Here is a 21,950-nt window from a genome sequence, read left to right as displayed (position 1 = left end):
CCCTTAAACTCAGCAGTTTATCCTCCATCCATGTCCAGCATTTCTCCTTACTCCCCTCCATCCATGTGCTTCTACTTCCTCTGTCTTCCCTCCCCTCCATCCTTGTCCAACATTTTTCCTTCTCTTCCCTGCCCTCCACTTCATCCATGTCCAGCATTTCTCCTCTCTTCTCTCCCCTCCATGCGCATCTCCTCCCTGACTTCTCTCCCCTCCCTTCATCCATCCATCCATCCAGCAACTCTCCATTCTCCCCTGCTCTCTCCTCCAACCACCCATATCCAGCAAATGTCCTCTGTCCCCTGCATTCATCCATCCATGTTCAGCAATTCTCCTCTCTCCTCTGCCCTCTCCTCCATCCATCCATACCCAGCAAATTTCCTCTCTCCCCTTTCCCCTCCATCCATCCATGTCCAGCAATTTTCCTCCTTCCCCTGCCCTCCACTCCATGTCCAGCAATTTCTATTCTCTCCCCTGCCCTCCTCTCCATCCATCCATGTCCAGCAACTCTCCATTCTCCCCTGCCCTCTCCTCCATCCATCTCCAGCAAATTTCCTCTCTCCCCTTTTCCCTCCATCCATCCATGTCCAGCAATTCTCCTCCTTCCCCTGCCCTCCTCTCCATCCAGCAACTCTCCATTCTCCCCTGCCCTCTCCACCATCCATCCATCTCCAGCAAATTTCCTCTCCCCTTTTCCCTCCATCTATCCATGTCCAGCAATTCTCCTCCTTCCCCTGCCCTCCGCTCTGTCCAGCAACTCTCCATTCTCCCCTGCCCTCTCCTCCATCCATCCCCAGCAAATTTCCTCTCTCCCCTTTTCCCTCCATCCATCCATGTCCAGCAATTTTCCTCCTTCCCCTGCCCTCCTCTCCATCCATACATGTCCAGCAACTCTCCATTCTCCCCTTCCTTCTCCTCCATCCATCTCCAGCAAATTTCCTCTCTCCCCTGCCCCCTCCATCAATCCCTGTTGTCTGGCAATTCTCCTCTCTCTCCCCTGCCCATCCTGTTTATTTCAATCCCCTTCCCCATTCTATCTGGCGTCTCCCCAACCCCCCCCCCCCCTCAAAAGAACAACAAAGTGGATGCAGCAGCTCACAGGTTTGCTTGCCCTGTTTTTTAAGTGAACGGCGATGGCTGCGCGGAGGAGTGGAAACCAAATCGCTTTTCTTTACAATGGACTAGATGGGCGGGCTGGCTGGCTCACTTCCACTCCCGAAGTTGCAGCGTAAAAGCAGCAAGCAGCGGAGCCAGTATCGACTCCGTCCTTCGCTTCCTGCCCTCTCTCTCTGTGCCATCCCGCCTTCCTCTGATGTCATTTCCTTTCAGGTGGGCGGGACGCTGAGAGGGCAGGAAGCGAAGGACGGAGTCGAGACTGGCTCGCTGCTTGCTGCTTTTACGCCCGCTCGCCGCTGCAGGCAAAAAAATGAAGTTGTCGTCGACGTCCTGGAAGGTGGGGGTCGCAAAAGACTGGGCGGGCCCGGGACGAACACTACAGGGCTCCACGGCTTCATGGCTTCACTGCCACGGAGTCAGCTTCAGAACGTTGGAGGTGCAAATTATTATATTAGATGTGTCATTTAGGAGTACACCAAAGAAAAAGCACAAAAACTGAGTGCAGGATATAAGGCAAGCCAGAGAAGAGATGATAATTTATCAGAAATGGTGTTTTTCTAGAATGAATGGGCTTCCTCTCATTTGCTGCATGGGAATTGCTAGCTTGGTTTAATAAAAGAGGACCATAATGTTTTTATATTGGTGCTATTTTTTGGTGTTGAAATCTAATATCAGAAGCCGGAGAAATATTGTTATGGTCTGAATAATTATTTCACTTGAAATGTTTATTTTATCTAGTTTCTGCATTCAATATATATATGAAAATGAAATGTTACCAAAATCATTGGGGATCCCAGGAGCCTATCAGCTTTATCAATCATGTTTATAAGTCTGTGCAATACTGGATCATTATAGTCAAAATGGCGTCCATCTACTATGGATATAATTATATTGGCAGCAGAAAAAATGATGTTCATCTTCATATCAAATGGGGTTCCTGAAAAACATTAAGGGACAATTGCAGGTTCTATAGCATAAACACAAAATCTTGATAGCACAAGTCATCATCCTAGTGAGAGAATCAACTTTTTGCTGATGTATTTCTTCCATTTAAAATATTTGCGTAGAAATAATCTGATCTCATATGTACTCCAATGGTTTGTTCTTATGCAATCTTCTTATAAATACTCATTTGACATTATTGCAAGATTGTTCCCTCCTCTTTTTTTACATATTCTTTTTTATGAAAAGAGTCTCTCTCTCTCTCTCTCTCTCTCTCTTTCTCTGAAACCGTAAGTCAGATAGGGATGAAATGAAAAGCATAATGATATTGTCTACAATTTTTCATCTTCTACATGTTCATTACATTTCAGGCCTTACAGCTACTGTTTCATGAAGGTTATTCTGACGCTTCTTTACCATCCTCTTTTGCCACTAGGGATCTTCTATGTTTATTCCATTTTTAATAAATTCTGTCACTTCTTTCTGGAGCCCTTTCCACATATCCACCATCCTTTTAGTATCAGCAGTTAGAGGGGATATTCAGCAGCAGCACCCTCCAGTTAAGTGTGACTGAATATCCTTGGATAGCCCCATGCAAGTGATTTAAAAGACTAGGAGACTCTCAAAGTTGGAATTTATGTAGCCATAACGCCCGTTCCCATGTGTACTGCTATGGATTTACAGCCTGTCTCACTGACACAGACTACTCAATAATTACCGTGGATTATTTTGGATTCATATTAGATAAATGAAACCTTTATTAGAGGTGCAAAATTCTACAATGATTAAGGTATATACCGTATTTTTCGGACTATAAGACACACCGGACCATAAGACGCACCTAGGTTTTAGAGGAGGGAAATAGGAAAAAAAATTTTTCCTTTTTCCCAACTCTAAAACCTAGGTGCTCCGGTGCATCTTGTCCGAATCCCGCCCTCCCCCCGGCCCTGTCACCACTTCTTCCTACTCACGCGATCTTCCCTGGTGGTCTAGTGACGTTGGGGCAGGAAAGAGCCCCCTCTTTCATGCCCAGCGCGCTGCTCTCCATCCTCCTGTATGCATTGCTGCCTGACAGTCTCGGCGAGATTCAAAATGGCCGCCGAGAATTGAAGTCTCGCGGCCATTTTGAATCTCGCCGAGACCGTCAGGCTGCATACAGGAGGATGGAGAGCAGCGCGCTGGGCAGGAAAGAGGGGGCTCTTTCCTGCCCCAACGTCACTAGACCACCAGGGAAGATTGCGTGAGTAGGAAGAAGTATACCTTCAGACTATAAGACGCACCCCCCATTTTCCTCCCAAATTTTTGGGGAAAAAAGTGTGTCTTATAGTCCGAAAAATACGGTACAATGATTAGCTATATAAAAACAATGATTAGCTATATAAACAATTATTACATCACTGGTCTCTACATCTAAGCAATGCTAAGCGTTCTTAGACGAGGAAAAGAAGCAATAATACACTATACATACAATCATCACTGGTCCTTATATCATCCAGGCTATTAACATCAGTTGGGGGGGGCCCGGTTTACAGCAAAAGCCAGCAGCTTTTTACACCAGGAACAAGTCCTCTGCGCAGTATGTACATTACTCACATATGAGCTTCCGATTTCACTGAAAGAAACTCCCCTTTTTATTAGGCTCAGAACTCATGTTCAGAGCTAAGGAAAACTACAGAATGCTTCTCTGTTTAGGTAAACAAACCATACTGTGGGAACGTGGTCACATGCTTTCCAAGTCCAGGTGGCCAGGCTTAAATTCCAAAAACAAGAACTATCTTTCCCTTCACATAACAAATTAATTAGAGCTGTGTCTTATCTTCTGCATTCCAACTTGTTTTTGTATTTACAAGAAAAGTTACTTTCAGTCGAAGACAGAAGATTTCAGAGTTCATTATCAATCAAAGCAGGGTTGAAAAGTAATCCTTTAAATCTTCCATTACACCATATAGGAATTAGGATTGTAATATTGTCAGCATATATAAAAACATGAAAGCCCGTGGTATCCACAAAAAACCGCAGTGAGGCCATTGGTACATTGAATAAAACAGGGTAAGGTGGTGATCCCTGTGGAACTCCACAATCTGCAATCCACCTCACTGAGTATGATCCATTCATTTTTACCAAGTAGGATCTCTTCATAGGGAAGTCTTAGAACCACTGCAGTACACAGCCTGAGAGACCAATGTTACTTAGAATTGTTAATAATGTTTTGTGGTCTACCATATCAAAGACACTTGAGAGATCTAATTGCATAATGAGTACCTTTTTGCCCTCAACTTACAGTACATTTATATCATGTAACATAAAGCATAGTAAGGATTCGGTGCTGAAATTAGCTCAAAACCCAGATCACTGGGACAACTAAGTTAGATGCCATAATTGGTGAAAGATGTTTTAATAAATGTATAAAGAGCAGTAATGGACCAGAGTGGAAAGTGACTGCATGTCATGATCAAGAATATGCCTGAGGCATCACCTGAAGGATTGTCCAAAGCCACAAACTATGCTCATTGGGAGTACTTCTTAAGAAAAGCAATAACCATAGTGGATCAGACTGATGGCCCATCTTAAACCAGTACCCTGCTTCTAGCAGTGGTCAGTCCAGGACACAAGTACTTGGCAGAAGTCCAAATAATAGCAAGATTCCATGTTATCGATCCCAGGAATAAGTAGTGGCCTATCCCATATCTTCCTTAATAGCAGATTATGGATTTTTTCCTCCAGGAAATTGGCCAAAAATTGTTTAAACCCAGATATGCTAAGTTATGTTATCACATCCTCCATCAATGAGCTCCAGAGCTTAACTATTCATGGGGTGAAAAAATATTTTCTCCTATTTGCTGTAAAAGTGTCCCTTAATCTTTATACTTTTTGAAAGAGTAAACAAATTAATAGCCAGTTTCTAATCCACAACAAGACATTACCCTCTATCCCATGGCTTTTAATTTTCTCAAGTCTCTCATGAGGGAGTTTGTCAAAAGCTTTCTGATACAGTAGATACACTACATCAACCGAGTCACCGTTATGTATATTTTTATTCACGCCTTCAATGAAATGAAGTAAATTGGTGAGCCAATATTTCCCTTCTGCCCTTGTTGCACCACTGGGCCACCAGTAGGCCTGGGGAAGGGCGGTGACCTATTCTTTCTGATGAGGGTGGGGAAAGGGAGGGAGGGGAAAGTTTGTGACGCGGGCTATGCAGCACATTGGTGGAATGAGAGTGGGACTACAGAGCTCGTTGAGAGGGTGGGAGGGGGGAATTGGAGGGAAAGGCCAATTTTTAATTTATGCTGGTCCCAGATGATATTCAGTGCCAGGGCCCTAATAGCTAAGCAGGCTAATTTACTATAGCTTTTGAGCTGTCCTAAATTAATCTGCATTGCTATGCAGGTGCTGGCACTAAATATTGCTGGCACCCACATAACCCCAGGCTCCTCCTTAACGCCAGCCCCAGTACAGCCCCTGACTTGCCCAGTTTTTCTGGGTCTGGTCAGAGGCAATATTCAATGGCACTGCCCACTTCAGTACTGTTGAATATCGGGAGTTAGGTAGCAATAGGCAATTTAAAATGCTTTGAATATTGGCCAGATTACTTTGGAGCATAATAAAAAAATTTCATTGTTATGAATCTTCTATAAATATATGCTCACATATGTCACTAAATTTCCTTAAACTGGACCATTTGTAGATCTGTACCACTTTGCAGTAATGTTCCACTTCAAGAGGAATTCCATGCACATAAAGAAACCAGGGGAAAATTTTTTCACTTATCCTTAAAATCTATATTTTGTGAAAAGATGCCTTATTGAGTATAAACTATATCAACTTTGTAGATGATACCAAAATCTGCAATAGGATAAGAACATAAGCATTGTCATACTTGGAAAGACCAAAGGTTGATGAAGACCAGTATACTGTTTCCAACGGTGGCCAATCCAGCTCATAAGTATCTGGCAAGATTCCAAGAAGAGTATTTGATTTTATGGTACATATCCCATGAGTAAGCACTGGATTTTCCCAAGACCATCTTAATAATGGCTTACAAGCTTTATTTTCAGGAACGTTTAAATCTTTTTTAAACCTTGCTATTCTGACTGCTTTCACCACATTTTCTGGCAATGAATTCCAGAGTTTCATTATACACGGAAAGAAGAAATATTTTCTCTAATTTTGTTTAAAATTTATTACTTAGTTGATTTGTTGTGTGTCCCCAGTCCTTGAATTTTTGGAAAGAGTAAACAAGTGATTCATATCTACCCATTCCACTTCACTCACTATTTTAGAGACCTATATCATATCCCATCCCTCCTCAGCTGTCTTTTCTCCAAGTGAAGAACCCTAGCCTCTTTAGCCTTTTCTCATAGAGAAGTCATTCCATTCTCTCTATTGTTTTTGTTGCCCTTTTCCGTACCTTTTACATAGGTATAAGTGTTGCCATTCTGGGACAGACCGAAGGTCCATCAAGCCCAGAATCCTGTTTCCAACAGTGGCCAATCCAGGTCACAGGTACCTGGCAAGATTACAGAACAGTACAACACATTTCATACTGCTTATCTTAGAAATAAGCAGTGGATTTTCTCAAGTCCATCTTAATAATGGCTTATGGACTTTTCTCTTAGGAAGATATCCAAAACTTTTTTAAACCTCGCTAAGCTAACTGTTTTTACCATATTCTCTGGCAATGAATTCCAGAAATAATTACACATTGAATGAAGAAATATTCTGTCTGATTTGTTTTAAATGTATTACTTTGTAGAATCATTGCGTGCCCCTTAGTCCTAGTATTTTTGAAAGAGTAAACAAGTGATTCATATCCACCGGGTCCACTCCACTCATTATTTTGTATATCTGTATCATATCTCCCCTCAGCCATCTTTTCCCCAAGCTGAAGAACCCTAGCCACTTCAGAATTTCCTCATAGGGAAGTCGACCCATCCCCTTTATCATTTTTGTCACCCTTCTCTGTACCTTTTCTAATTTTACTATATATATTTTTTTAGGTATGGTAACCAGAATTGCACACGGTATTCAAGGTGTGGTCACATTATGGAGCGATACAAAGGCATTATAACATCCTTATATTTGTTTTCCATTCCTTTCCTAATAATACCTAACATTCTATTTGCTTTCTTCGCTGCCGCTGCACACTGAGCACAGATTTCAATGTATCATCAACGATGACACCTAGATTCTTTCACTTGTCAGTGACTGCTAATGTGGAACCTTGAATCACATAGCTATAGTTCCATTAAACGTCATCTGCCATTTGGATGCCTAATCTCCAAGTCTTATAAGGTCCTCTTGCAATGGATAATTTTTCCACTATGTCACTATATTTTTATTGTGTCATTACATAATTATATTACAATTTGTATATGTCTGTTAATTTATTCATCTGATTGTACATTTACTTCCCCCTGAGGAAGGCACATTGCTGAAACACGTTCCATGTTGGGTCTGGATGATGCATGTGATTTTTAATGGAAAATAAACTTTTATTTTGAAGATATTGGTCTTCTGGCCGTTCTCTGAACTTTTTCTTCCATTCTTTTGTTTGCCTCTTGGGTTCCTCTTTCCCATATGCATCATTTTGCATTTGCTCATATTAAAAGTAATCTGCTATTTAGATGCCCAGTCTCGTAAGGTCCTCTTGCCATTATTCACAATCCTCTTGTGATCCAACTGATTATTTTGCCGACTACTTGCTTTTAATATACCTAAAAAAAGTTTTAATGTGTGTTTTTGCCTCCAACGCAAAATTCTTTTAAAGTCTCTCTTTGCCTTCCTTATCACCGTTTTACATTTGACTTGCAATTCTTTATACTGTTTCCTATTATTTTCAGGTGGATCCTTCTTCCATATTCTGAAGGATTTTCTTTTAGCTCTAATAGCTTCCTTAACCTCACTTTTGAACCATGACGGCTGTCGTTTGGTCTTCCTTCCTCTTTTTTTAATACATAGAATATATTTGGCCTGGGCTTCCAGGATGGTATTTTTGAACAGCATCCATGCCTGAAGCAAATTTTTGACCTTTGCAGTTACTCCTCTAGGTATTTTTTTCATCATTCTTCTCATTTTATCATAGTCTCCTTTATGAAAGTTAAATGGCAGTAGAGGATTAAATGAGTTGTCCAAGATCAGAAAGAGCCACAGTGAGGTTTGACCCCTGACCTTCCAAGTTCTCAGCCCACTGCTCTAACCATTAGGCTACTCCTCTATTCCACAAAGGATTCCTGTTTGGAAGGAATAGATCCAAAGAAGCTTAGTGGAAATTAGAAAGCAACACTGCTAATTGGGAATTAGGCTATTATAAATGAAATATGTTGATCTGGGACCATGACCATAATCCCCAATCATGAAATCAATAAGAAACACAAGGCTAGCTAAGGTGCATGTAGCTTTTTGTCATTCTCTGAACCAACATCCACTGTGTCCTACTGGGGAAATTTCCAAACTATGCAAGTAGCCCATGTAAACGTTTCCTAGTATCCTTTACACCAGTTTTCAAAGGAAAACTATGTACATGGTTTTCCTCTAAAGACTGCCAATGTGTATGTGTGTGTGTGGGGGGGGGGGGGGGGGGGGGGGGCAGGGGGAGTACCTGCAGAGATTTGGGCTTGCTTTTTCTATGCATACTTTTTCCCATCCAAACAACATGAACAAGTTTCAAAATGTAACATTAAAAACATTGTCTCCATTGACCTAACCTTGCCTCTGATCCTACCTATGCTGCTTTTACCTCCTCACAGGTTGGGCAGTTTTCTAAGAATTTAATTACTGGGTAAATAATCCTTATTCTAGCATACATCTTTTGAAAATTAACCTCACCATGACTAAATCTATAACAAACAACTTAATTCTATAAGGTCTAATTCATTAAGGCCTTTTTTTTAATATTCTGTGTCTATAGGGAAAATGTTAATTAATTAGTACCTAAGAAACTATGAAGATACTTACCATGAAATGATTCAAAATGATTTATTAGAAAACCACATTCCTCTACAATTTTATCCTCTATAGTTTTCTTTCCCATGCCAAAATCTCGTAAGGTTGTTAGAGTAAACCTCCTCATCACTTTCCAGTTCTCACCATGAGAAAATTTGATACCTAGGAAATGTAAAATAATTAAATACAATCTTTGATTCACATTTCAAGATAAAAATAGATAAAATAACACAAATGAGAGACTTAGGAGAAGAAACATAATGAATGGAACACTGTGACACTAGAGTACAAATTATATCAAAATGTCAGGGCAGACAAATTTGGTGGAGGAGAGGCACTATGACCCCAATTACTAATGCATAACACACAGAGGCGTTATCTCATGTTCTCTGCCTCAAAGTTCATTCTATGCAATAAACTTTGCTGCAGAGAATAGTGATAATGCTGTTTTCATGCATTTAGCATTAGTAAATAGGAACCTTTATATTAATGATGGCATACAGTCAAGCTGATAAAAATCCTGTAGGAATGGTGGAATCTTTACAGGTAGAGACTGGATGTGTGATAGGAAGTGGAGAGCATTTGGGGCATATAACCGTCTACCATACACAACACTTGAGGTAAAATAACCCATTTTAGCAGTAGCTCACTTTGGTAACTTCTTCCCTTACTGTCACTTAGAAGCTTCATGCTCAGAAAAGGCGTAAAAACTGAGTTTAAAATGCAAGACAAACTAGGGGAAGGGTAACAGTACAAGGAGAAATTATTTTTTTTTTCTTGTGCTTATCCAATACACATCTTTTTTTTTTTTTTGGCATTTGGGATATTTTATATTTTGAGGGGCATAATCGAACAGAAACGCCTATTTCCTTGGGCGTTTATCTCCAAGAAGGGGCGGACCGAATCGTATTTTCGAAAAAACATGGACGTTTATCTTTTTTTGAGATGGGCGTTTTTGTTTTTCAGCGATAATGGAAACCAAAAACGCCCAGCTCAAAAACGAATAACTCCAAGACATTTATTCGTGGGAGGGGCCAGGATTCGTACTGCACCGGTCCACCTCACATGCCAGGACACCAACCGGGCACCCTAGGGGGCACTTTTACAAAAAAAAAAAAGGTAAAACAGCTCCCAGGTGCATAGCACCCTTCCCTTGGGTGTTGAGCCCCCCAAATCCCCCTCAAAACCCACTACCCACAAGTCTACACCATTACTATAGCCCTAAGGGGTGAAGGGGGGCACCTACACGTGGGTACAGTGGGTTTGGGGGGGCGGTTTGGAGGGCTCCCATTTACCAGCACAAGTGTAACAGGTGGGGGGGGGGGATGAGCCTGGGTCCACCTGCCTGAAGTCCACTGCTCCAGTGACCTGCATACTGCTGCCAGGGAGGTGGGTATGACATTTGAGGGTGAAAATAAAAAGTTGTGAAACGGCATATTTTGTGGTGGGAGGGGGTTCGTGACCACTGGGGGAGTCAGGGGAGGTCATCCCCGATTCCCTCCAGTGGTCATCTGGTCATTTATGGCACTTTTTGGGGCTTTATTCGTGGAAAAACAGGGTCCAGGAAAAGTGCCCTAAATTCTCGCTAAAAACGCATATTTTATTTCCATTATCGGCGAAAGGCGCCCATCTCTGATCGGCAGATAACCACGCCCCAGTTCCGCCTTCACCACGCCTTCGACACGCCCCCATCAACGTTGTCCGCATCCGTGACGGAGTGCAGTTGAAAACGTCCAAATTCGGCTTTTGATTATACCGCTTTATTCGTTTTTGGGAGATAAACGTCTATCTCCCGATTTGGGTCACAATATAGGCGTTTTTCTCTTTCGATTATAAGCAGGTTTATCAGCTAAAACCTAAAATCAGAAGCCCTAATCTGTTACGTCCCTCACCTGGTTCCAGGCCTATGGGGCCGATTCGCCGGCGAGTTGCAGGCCAGCGGAGCTAGCCGGCCATCTTAGATGTGTCTTCAGGGTAGGTCGGCCATCTTGGGATGGGCATCTCAGCTTGTGGCAGCCATCTTGGAGTTGGGCAGCTTCAGGAAGGAAGCCCATATTTGGTCGTAGGGTTCTCTGCTGATGGGGGCAGCCATCTTGGATCAACTGCACATGTTTTAGCCTGATTCCTTCACTATTTAAAGCACTGCCTCCAGTCCTTCGTTGCTTCGGCCTCAATTGTATTGGAGTGTTTGTCAGTGTTCCGTGCACTAGCTTTCTTCAGATCCTGTGTTCCTGTGTTCCAGACCTCGGCTTGTTTTCCTGACTCTGCTTGTTTGCTGCCTGCCTCGACCTTGGACTGTTTGTGACTTCTCTTTGCCCTACGGATATCCGGCTTGTGAACTGTGTCTTTTGCCACCAGCTTCGTCAGCGGTTGTGCAACCCCGCCGGTTCCTGAAATCCTGGTGGCCGTCTGCACCTAGGGCTCAACTCCCAGGGAACGGTGGTCGCTTCCCAGGTGAAGCTTGGGGTTCTCTGGCTGCCTGACCGAGTGCGGTGTCACTCCACCTGTGCCATGCTCAGCGGGGCACATGGGCTCACTTACCGGATTATAACAGTAGGCCAAAGCCATGAGCTCGCCAGACCAAACCGAGCTTGCCGACCTGGCTCAGGCACTACGCCAGCAGCAGTCGCAACTAACACACTTGTCCAGTGTACTGCAGAATGTCTGCAATCAGCTACCAGCTTCCCCGCAGCAGGCTTCCGGGGCTCCTCCAGTCTCTAGAGCAGGGGCTCCCGCCATACGGCTGCGTCTCCCGGAGCTGCCTCGTTTTGACGGGACGCTGGCTGCCTGCCGGGTGTTCCTTAATCAATGTCAGATTATGTTTGAACTACAACCGGAGGCATTTTCATCTGACAGAATAAAGGTGACCTACATCATTTCCCTGCTGTCTGATGCCGCGCTGGCCTGGGCATCTCCGCTGTGGGAACAGCGGAGTCCAGTTCTGACTAACCTGGAGGGATTCCTACGGCAATTCCGGATGGTGTTCGACGTACCTGGCCGCCCTTCTTCTGTCTCGGGGGAACTGCTGCGGATTTAGCAGGGCTCCTGGTCGGTCGGGGTTTACGCAATCCAGTTCCGCACTCTGGCCGCGGAGCTCCGGTGGAACCAGGAGGCACTGATGGCCATTTTCTGGCAGGGGTTGGACGGCCAAATAAAGGATGAGTTGGCCGGCCGCGAGATTCCTGCTACTTTGGATGGCCTCATCGCACTCTGCACGAGAATCGACATCCGGTTCCAGGAGCGAGTCCAGGAGAGGACCACGCCACAGGTGGTGCAGAGATCCAAAGGCTTGCCTCATCGCCCAGAGGCACCTGGGTCCCGTGAGGAGGGTTCAGAAAGAACCAAGGAGGAACCCATGGTAATGGGGTGACATCGCCTGTCCCGGGAGGAGAGGACCCATCGACTCAGAAAACATCTGTGCTTGTATTGTGGGGAAGCCGGCCATTTCTCAGGCGGCTGCCCAAACAAACCTGGGAGGTCAGAAAACGCTCCGGCCCGAGCCCCATGAAGGGAGTGGCTCTGGGCCGGTTTGCCTCCCTTCCGGACAATTTGCTCTCTGTTCCTGTCCTGCTCCAAGACGAGGAACACCAGGTTTACACCAGGGCCCTACTGGATTCCGGGGCCAGAGGGAACTTCATTGATGCGGAGTTCCTGGCACAGTTGGGGAGTGCCACTTTGCCCTGCCAGCCAGAGCTCCGGGTCACCTCCATCTAGGGGGATAACCTTCCCCAGACCATCACTCGGATTACTACCCCTATACATCTTCAGGTGGGGGCTTTGCATCAGGAGAAGATTCAGTTCCTGGTTCTCGCCCGAACCATCCACCCGGTGATTCTGGGACTGCCCTGGCTCCGTCTACACGTGCCTGTGATCGACTGGTCTACCGGAGAGATCGGGCAATGGGGTTCCCGGTGCATTGAGCACTGCCTCCAGCAGGTCAAGCATCCTCTGCTGCTCTGCTCCGCACTGCTTCAGGCACTGCCGTAGGGCTTGCCCGAGCTGCCCAAGGACTACCAGGATTTTCAGGATGTGTTCAGTGCCCAGGCGACTGATACGTTACCTCCTCACCGGTCTTTCGACTGCGCCATAGACCTCCTGCCGGGAGCCGATCCGCCCCGGGGGCGCCTATACACCCTGTCCCGTGAAGAGTCCCGCGCTATGAGGGAATACATCCGGGAAAACCTCCTCAAGGGCTTTATCTGGGCCTCCACTTCACCAGCAGGGGCCGGGTTCTTCTTCGTGTCGAAGAAGTACGGGTCCCTTCACCCCTGCATTGACTACCAAGGCCTGAACAAGATCACGGTGAAAAACCGGTACCCACTTCCCAGTGCTTTTTTTGTAGAAAAAAAGGTGCCGTTACTCATTATGGGCGGGGTCACCACATATGGCTCCACCCCTATTATAGCCACACCCACATTAGTCACACCCCTTATACTAGCCATGGCGCATATAAACAGACATCGATGAAAATATTATACTAGTATAGGAGAAAAAAATAACGTGACTTAGGAGAACAAAGAGTAGATTAGTGAGTCGGTTTTTCAAAAGATCAAATACAAGGTTATATTGTGGTCGAATTCAAGAAAGTGTGGGGCAGGCACATGGGATTTCTTTGTGAGACGAGACAGGGGATGCTGTGGATGGACAGACTGAAATGGGCCATTTGGCCTTAATCGGCCACCATGTTTCTATCCCAGCATATGCACTTTCCTTTTGCTCTGACATAGGCACAGAAACTTGTGCATGCATCCTGTATGCATGCCCTGATTAGTGCACAAGTTCTATGTGCTTTAAATTTGCATATGACTAGTTTACTACATTGGAGAACAAAGGTTTGACATTATCTTTATGCTAAAAGCAGTGCACTTAGCCATCATCACATAAAAGCTTTTTTGCAGTGGCGTGTGCATGTGTGTGTGTGTCTCTATAAAGCTCTTTGGGATACAGCTTTAATAGAAATGTTCATTGTAGATTATAAAGAGGACATGTCTCCCATCCACAAATCAAATACCACTTTTGTTAAATTTTCTATACATTAAAATGGAAATTTACCAACACACAACTAGAACAACTCAAACCCAATGTCATAAATAAATACTTTTTGTTGTGTAAACCATAGTCAACTACATGTCATTCTGATACCAATTCAGAAACATAGTAACATAGTAGATGACGGCAGAAAAAGACCTGCACGGTCCATCCAGTCTGCCCAACAAGATAACTCATATTTGCTGCTTTTTGTGTATACCTTACTTTGATTTGTACCTATGCTCTTCAGGGCACAGACCGTATAAGTCTGCCCCGCACTATCCCCGCCTCCCAACCACCAGCCCCACCTCCCAACCACCGGCTCTGGCACAGGCACAGACCGTATAAGTCTGCCCAGCACTATCCTCACCTCCCCAGCCCTGCCTCCCAACCCCGGCTCTGGCACAGACCGTACAAGTCTGTCCAGCACTATCCCCGCCTCCCAACCACCAGTCCCGCTTCCCACCACCGGCTCTGGTACAGACCGTATAAGTCTGCCCAGCCCTATCCCCGCCTCCCAACCACCAGCCCCGCCTCCCAATCTTGACTAAGCTCCTGAGGATCCATTCCTTCGGCACAGGATTCCTTTATGCTTATCCCACGCATGTTTGAATTCCGTTACCGTTTTCATTTCCACCACCTCCCGCGGGAGGGCATTCCAAGCATCCACTACTCTTTCTGTGAAAAAATACTTCCTGACATTTTTCTTGAGTCTGCCCCCCTTCAATCTCATTTCATGTCCTCTTGTTCTACCACCTTCCCATCTCCGGAAAAGATTCATTTGCGGATTAATACCTTTCAAATATTTGAACGTCTGTATCATATCACCCCTGTTTCTCCTTTCCTCCAGAGTATACATGTTTAGTTCAGCAAGTCTCTCCTCATACGTCTTGTAATGCAAATCCCATACCATTCTCGTAGTTTTTCTTTGCACCGCTTCAATTCTTTTTACATCCTTAACAAGATACGGCCTCCAAAACTGAACACAATACTCCAGGTGGGGCCTCACCAACGACTTATACAGGGGCATCAACACCCCCTTTTTTCTGCTGGTCACACCTCTCTTTATACAGCCTAACAACCTTCTAGCTACTGCCACCGCCTTGTCACACTGTTTCGTCGCCTTCAAATCCTCAGATACTATCACCCCAAGATCCCTCTCTCCGCCCGTACCTATCAGACTCTCACCGCCTAACACATACGTCTCCCGTGGATTTCTACTTCCTAAGTGCATCACTTTGCATTTCTTCGCATTGAATTTTAATTGCCAAACCTTAGACCATTCTTCTAGCTTCCGTATGTCCTTTTTCATGTTTTCCACTCCCTCCGGGGTGTCCACTCTGTTACAGATCTTAGTATCATCCGCAAATAGGCAAACTTTACCTTCTAACCCTTCGGCAATGTCACTCACAAATATATTGAACAGAATCGGCCCCAGCACCGATCCTTGAGGCACTCCACTACTTACCTTTCGCTCCTCCGAGCGAATTCCATTCACCACCACCCTCTGGCGTCTGTCCGTCAACCAGTTCCTAATCCAGTTCACCACTTCGGGTCCTATCTTCAGCCCCTCCAGTTTATTTAAGAGCCTCCTGTGGGGAACCGTGTCAAAAGCTTTGCTGAAATCTAAGTAGATTACGTCCATGGCTCGTCCCTGATTCAATTCTCCTGTCACCCAATCAAAGAACTCAATGAGGTTCGTTTGGCACGATTTCCCTTTGGTAAATCCATGCTGTCTTGGATCTTGCAACTTATTGGCTTCCAGGAAATTCACTATCCTTTCCTTCAGCATCGCTTCCATTACTTTTCCAATAACCGAAGTGAGGCTTACTGGCCTGTAGTTTGCAGCTTCTTCCCTATCACCACTTTTGTGAAGTGGGACCACATCCGCCGATCTCCAATCCCTCGGAACCTCTCCCGTCTCCAAGGATTTATTAAACAAATCTTTAAGAGGACCCGCCAGAACCTCTCTGAGCTCCCTCAATATCCTAGGGTGGATCCCATCCGGCCCCATGGCTTTGTCCACCTTTAGCTTTTCAAGTTGTTCATACACACTCTCAAAACACTAAAAGCATAAGTACAATGTAGCTTACTAATGAAGGCATGAGCTGAGAACAATCCATCTTCCTCCCAAAGCTATTCACCTTTCAACACAAAATTATGCATATTCTAGGGTCTAAAATAGCCTTCAAATTTAGAAATGCGGCATCCTCAATTGCCAAAAACCACAAGTGAACGCTAAAGGACAATAATATGAATCTCAGGAAAGCTGACTTCTCTTTGCTGTTGCAGATGAACAAACAAGCGGCAGGCCGAGGTCGTGAACAGTACAGACCCTACACTCTTTTGTACTTATGTATATATTTTTAATTTTACCTGCTCGTCAGTATCTTGGGGCCTGCAGTCGAGCACGCAGCCTTCCTGTGGCAGTGAAGGCCTGCACCCGCTCGATTCGCGCTATCCCCAGTCGCTTGTCACACGCTTCCCCCACACCTTGGGCGACTGTGAGGTGAAAGACTACAGGCCCTCAAAGCGTGGGACCGCAGGCAGCGCGACGAACGGTGCAGACAGTGATTGAGGCTTCTCTCTGCGAGTCCCGCCTATGCGGAAAAAGGAAGTTGTAACAACGTAGGCGGGACTCGCAGAGGGAAGCTCCGATACTGACAGGCTCTCTCAATCGCTGCCTGCAGTGTGAGTTGACGTCAAAGACAAGTAAGTAGGGAGTGAAAAAAGGGTCAGAACTCGCCTGGGTGGGGGGGGGGGGGGGGGAGAGGAAAAAGGTGCCGGTACGCCGTACCGTTGCGTACCGGCACAAAAAAAGCACTGCATTTGTGGGATATATACATTGCTAAGGCAATGGGAGAGGTCATGAAGCAGTTGGACTAGCCACAACTGATTAAATTTAGCCTAATACTGGACACACAAGGGTTCAAACCATCGTTTTGAAAATGTGAGTTCTTTATCAATCATAGCCAGCTAAAAGAACAGAGACAAGGTTTAAAGTCTGCAGCCTACCTTAATACACAGCTGTGTGAGGTTCTCCCAAATGTTTTGCCTGACAAAGCAAAGCTTCCATTTTTAATACACTTTATATCTCCTTGAAATTAGAAACTACAGTCTGGTTTTTTTCATCTTCAGTGATTTCGTTTACACTACCTTTTTAACAGCTCTGCAGCAGTACACAGGCTCCAGTGTCACTTACTTGATGCTTTTCCTTCTCCCCTCTCAGGCTCTGCCATTGCGGACCCCAGCCTCCCTGTCCATGTCCCTGGAGGGAGAAGGAAGGGAGGGGGCAGGGACACCATGCTGCAACCAGAGAACAACAAAAAAAACAAAAAGATGAGATGGCTCTTCCTGACCTGCTGGGTCCTTGCAGCTGCTGTCAGGGCTGTATCCAGTGCACGAGGAGGAGTCAGATATTGAATCTTCATGTGCACGACACGAGCTGACTCTGCTGCTCAGCAACACCACGCATGCACCAGTAGATCACGTGACCATGACCTCACTGGATGCAGTTGTAGGGTTCCTTCCTAGTTCCCTTGAAAAAAAACAACAACGGATGAACAACTCTCAAAATAGAAAAAAACGGCTGGTCATAGGGTAAACCTAGGGCTGGGGAAAGAATTGATAGAAGGGGAGGGCAGAGAGCGGAATCGCCCTCCCCTTCTATCAATTCTGGACAGTAGGGGAGTGAGAGAAAGGGTTAGGACTCCCGGGAAAAAGGTGCCGGTACGCCGTACTGTTGCGTACCGGCACAAAAAAAGCCCTGCCACTTCCACTCATTCCGGAGCTGTTTGATTGCCTTCAAGGAGCCCAGATTTTCACCAAGCTGGATCTGCGCGGGGCCTACAACCTGGTGCGGATCCAGGAGGGGGATGAGTGGAAGACGGCCTTTAACACTCATGAGGGTCACTTCGAGTACCGGGTGATGCCGTTTGGCCTATGTAATGCTCCTGCGGTGTTTCAGAATTTTGTCAACATCATTTTCCAGGATCTGCTCTACACCTCAGTGATCGTATACCTGGATGACATTCTGATCTTCTCCACCTCGCTATCTCAGCATGTTGCCCATGTCCGCATGGTGCTCCAGCGCCTCCGGGAGCACTGGCTGTATGCCAAGCTGGAGAAGTGTTTTTTCCACCAGAAGAGTTTGCCTTTCCTGGGATATATTGTCTCGGCCAGCAGATTGCAAATGGATCCTGGGAAATTGACTGCAATCCGCGACTGTCCGGCTCTCCAGGGCCTGCGGGCCTTGCAGAGGTTCCTGGGGTTCGCCAACTATTACCGGCAGTTTATCAAGTACTACTCCCTTATCACGGCTCCCCTAATGGCCCTCACGCGGAAGGGTGCGGATGTTAAGAACTGGACGCCAGAGGCGGTTGCTGCATTTTCCACCCTGAAGAAGGTGTTTCTTTCTGCACCGGTCCTCCGCAGTCCGGATCCTACCCAGCCCTTCTTGGTGGAAGTGGACGCCTCAGCCTTGGGGGTAGGGGACGTGCTCTCCCAGACGTCTGCTGCCGGGAAGAAGCATCCCTGCTTCTTCTTTTCCCACAAGTTTAGACCCATGGAGCGGAACTATACGGTGGGGGATCGGGAGCTTCTGGCGCTTAAGTTAGCATTTGAGGAATGGCGCTACTTGCTGGCGGGAGCAGCACACCCGGTGACGGTGATCACCGACCATAAGAACCTACTGTACCTCCAAAATGCCACCAGATTGAACCCGCGTCAGGCCCAGTGGTCTCTGTTTTTTGCTAGGTTCGACTTCCGCCTGATTTTCAGGCCAGGGGAGAAGAACGTCCAGGCGGATGCCCTGTCCCGCAGTTTTGAGGCTCCCAGGGACCAGGAGGAGCCCTATCCCATGCTGAACCCAGTCTGCATTCCCTCTATACCCGGGGCTAGTGCTGCGTGCCAGAAGGCAGTACCCGTGAGTCTCCGTAGGAGGGTGCTACACTGGGGGCATGCTTCCGAGTTCGCCGGACACTTTGGGTTCCACAAGACTCTCCATCTGATCTCCCGATCATACTGGTGGCCCCGGTTGGCGCAGGATGTGCTGCAGTACGTGTCCACCTGTCCAGTGTGCGCCAGAACTAAGAGCTCTCATCAGAAGCAGTGGGGTTTGACGCAGCCCATGCCAGTACCACAGCAACCCTAGGAGGACTTATCCATGGATTTCATCACTGATCTGCCGGCCTCCTAGGGTAACACCGTCATTTGAGTGGTGATAGACCGGTTTTCCAAGATGGCCCACTTTGTTCCTATGAAGACCTTACCCACAGCTGCCAGTCTTGCCTCCAGTTTCATCACCCACATCTTCAGGCTCCATGGATTGCCCCAAAGGATCATAAGTGACCATGGCTCCCAGTTCATCTCTCGTTTTTGGACAGCGTTATGTTCAGCCTTTGGGGTAGCCACGTTCTTCTCATCAGCGTACCACCCGCAGACTAATGGAATGGTGGAGAGGGTGAACCAGACGGTGAAGGCGTTCCTCCGGGCCTACTCCAATCAGTGCCAGGATGACTGGTCCACTCTACTACCCTGGGCTGAGTTCGCCTATATTAACAGCCTGCATTCAGCCTCCCGGACTACACCTTTCAGCACCATCTATGGACGCCATCCATGGCTACCTCTACCTATTTCCCCCGCGGAGGTCCCACCTCAGGTATAGCCCACGGTCCATTCGCTTCAGGAGGCCTGGAAGAAGGTGCAGGAGCAGTTGCGCCGGGCAGTGATCAAGGCCTAGGAGACTTACGATCGCAGGAGACAAGTGGCGCCCACATTCCTGCTGGAAGAGAAGGTGTGGTTAAGCACCCGGTACCTGAGACTGCAGCTCCCATCATTCAAGTTTGCTCCACGATTCATTGGCCCTTTTTCGGTACGCTCCAGGATAGGAGCAGTGACTTACCGGTGACACTTACCCAGTCAACTCTGGGTACATAATGCTTTCCATGTGTCTCTCTTGAAGCCTTTCCACAGGTCCAAGTGGCATCCTGAACCCAAGAAGGTGGTGGTGCCTGAGAGTGATCCAGATCCCGAGTATGAGGTGGACCGCATCCTGGACTCAAAGCTGCGTGGAGGAATTAAATTGAAAAGGGGAATGGGACTCAATATACCGCTTTTCTACAGTTTTTGCAACCACATCCAAAGCGATTTATCTGGGGCAACGAAGGGTTAAGTGACTTTACCTAGAGTCACAAGGAGCTGCAGCAGGAATCGATCCCAGTTCCCCAGGACCAAAGTCCGCTGCACTAACCGCTAGGCTACTCCTCCACTCTTCTACCTGCTATTCTGGAAACACTTTGGACCAGAAGACAACTCCTGGGAGCCAGCAACTAACGTCCGTGCTCCAGATCTGGTCTGTGAGTTCCATTCTCTTCATCCTACTCGACCCGGGCCGTGGAGAAGGGGGAGGCGTCAGGGGGAGATACTGTTACGTCCCTCACCTGGTTCCAGGCCTATGCGTCCGATTCGCCGGCGTGTTGCAGGCCAGCGGAGATAGCCGGCCATCTTGGATGTGTCTTCAGGGTAGGTCGGCCATCTTGGGATGGGCATCTCAGCTTGCGGCAGCCATCTTGGAGTTGGGCAGCTTCAGGAAGGAAGCTCATATTTGGTCGAAGGGTTCTCTGCTGATGGGGGCAGCCATCTTGGATCAACTGCACATGTTTTAGCCTGATTCCTTCACTATTTAAAGCACTGCCTCCAGTCCTTTTTTGCTTCAGCCTCAATTGTATTGGAGGGCTTGTCGGTGTTCCATGCACCAGCTTTCTTCAGATCCTTTGTTCCTGTGTTCCAGACCTCGCCTTGTTTTCCTGACTCTGGTTGTTTGCTGCCTGCCTCGACCTTGGACTGTTTGTGACTTCTCTTTGTCCTACGGATATCTGGCTTGTGAACTGTGTCTTTTGCCGCCAGCCTGGTCAGCGGTTGTGCAACCCTGCCGGTTCCTGAAGTCCTGGTGGCCGCCTGCACCTGGGGGCTCAACTCCCAGGGAACGGTGGTCACTTCCCAGGTCCTTCTCCCAGAGTTGCCCAAATCGGCATAACCGAAAGCCGATTTTGGGCGTCCCCAACTGCTTTCTGTCGCGGGGACGACCAAAGTTCCCGGATGCATGTCAGAGGCATAGCGAAGGTGGGACTTGGGCGTGCCTAACACAAGGGCTTCCTCGACCCATAATGGGAAAAAAGGGCGTCCCTGACGAACACTTGGACGACTTTACTTGGTCTTTTTTTTTGTTATGACCAAGCCATGAAAAGGTGTCCGAACTGACCAGATGACCACTGGAGGGAATCAGGGATGACCACCCCTTACTCCCCTAGTGGTCACTCCCACCTAAAAAAACCCTTTTAAGTATATTTTTCCAGCCTCTATCATGCTTATTTTCGAACGAGATCGCCGTCCATCTTCCGACACAAATCGGGAGATGGCCGGCCATCTCCTGTAGTCGGCCAAATCAGTATAATGGAAAGCCGATTGGCCGGCTCCAACTGCATTCCGTTGCGGAGCCAGCCAAACCTCAAGGGGGCATTTCGATAGGGTAGCGAAGGCGGGACAGGGGCAGGACGGGGGCAGGACGGGGTGTAGTTACGAGATGGCCGGCATCGCCTGATAATGGAAAAAAGATGTTCGGCTCTGACGAGCATTTCACCAGCTTCACTTGGTCCATTTATTTTCAGGACCAAGTCTCATAAAAGTGCCCCAATTGACCAGATGACCACCGGAGGGAATTGGGGATGACCTCCCTGTACTCCCCCAGTGGTCACCAACCCCCTTCCACCCGCAAAAAAAAAAAAAAAAAAACCTTTTTTGCCAAACTCTAAGCCAGCCTCAAATGTCAAACCCAGCTCCCTGACAGCAGTATGCAAGTCCTTGGAGCAGTTTTTAGTGGGTGCAGTGCACTTCAGGCAGGTGGACCCAGGCCCACCTCCCCA

At 46.8% G+C, this 21,950-nt stretch overlaps 1 protein-coding gene across 2 annotated transcripts in view; it reads right to left on the bottom strand.

Moving 5' to 3' along the window:
- The window catches only part of LOC115467070 (cytochrome P450 2K1-like), a 154,413-nt gene that overhangs the window by 75,529 nt on the left and 56,934 nt on the right, over positions 1-21,950 (bottom strand). For both annotated transcript variants that reach the window (XM_030198749.1, XM_030198748.1), the window contains exons 3-4: positions 9,013-9,162; positions 1,890-2,050 (exon numbers count right to left, since the gene is read on the bottom strand). In XM_030198749.1, the coding sequence (XP_030054609.1) occupies positions 1,890-2,050; positions 9,013-9,162 (311 nt within the window). The remainder of the gene's footprint in view (positions 1-1,889; positions 2,051-9,012; positions 9,163-21,950) is intronic.

The sequence above is a fragment of the Microcaecilia unicolor genome, chromosome 3 (assembly GCF_901765095.1).
Source record: "Microcaecilia unicolor chromosome 3, aMicUni1.1, whole genome shotgun sequence".
NCBI lineage: Eukaryota > Metazoa > Chordata > Amphibia > Gymnophiona > Siphonopidae > Microcaecilia > Microcaecilia unicolor.
The sequence above is the reverse complement of the archived record's forward strand: the minus strand, read 5'-3'. Positions and strand labels throughout refer to the sequence as shown.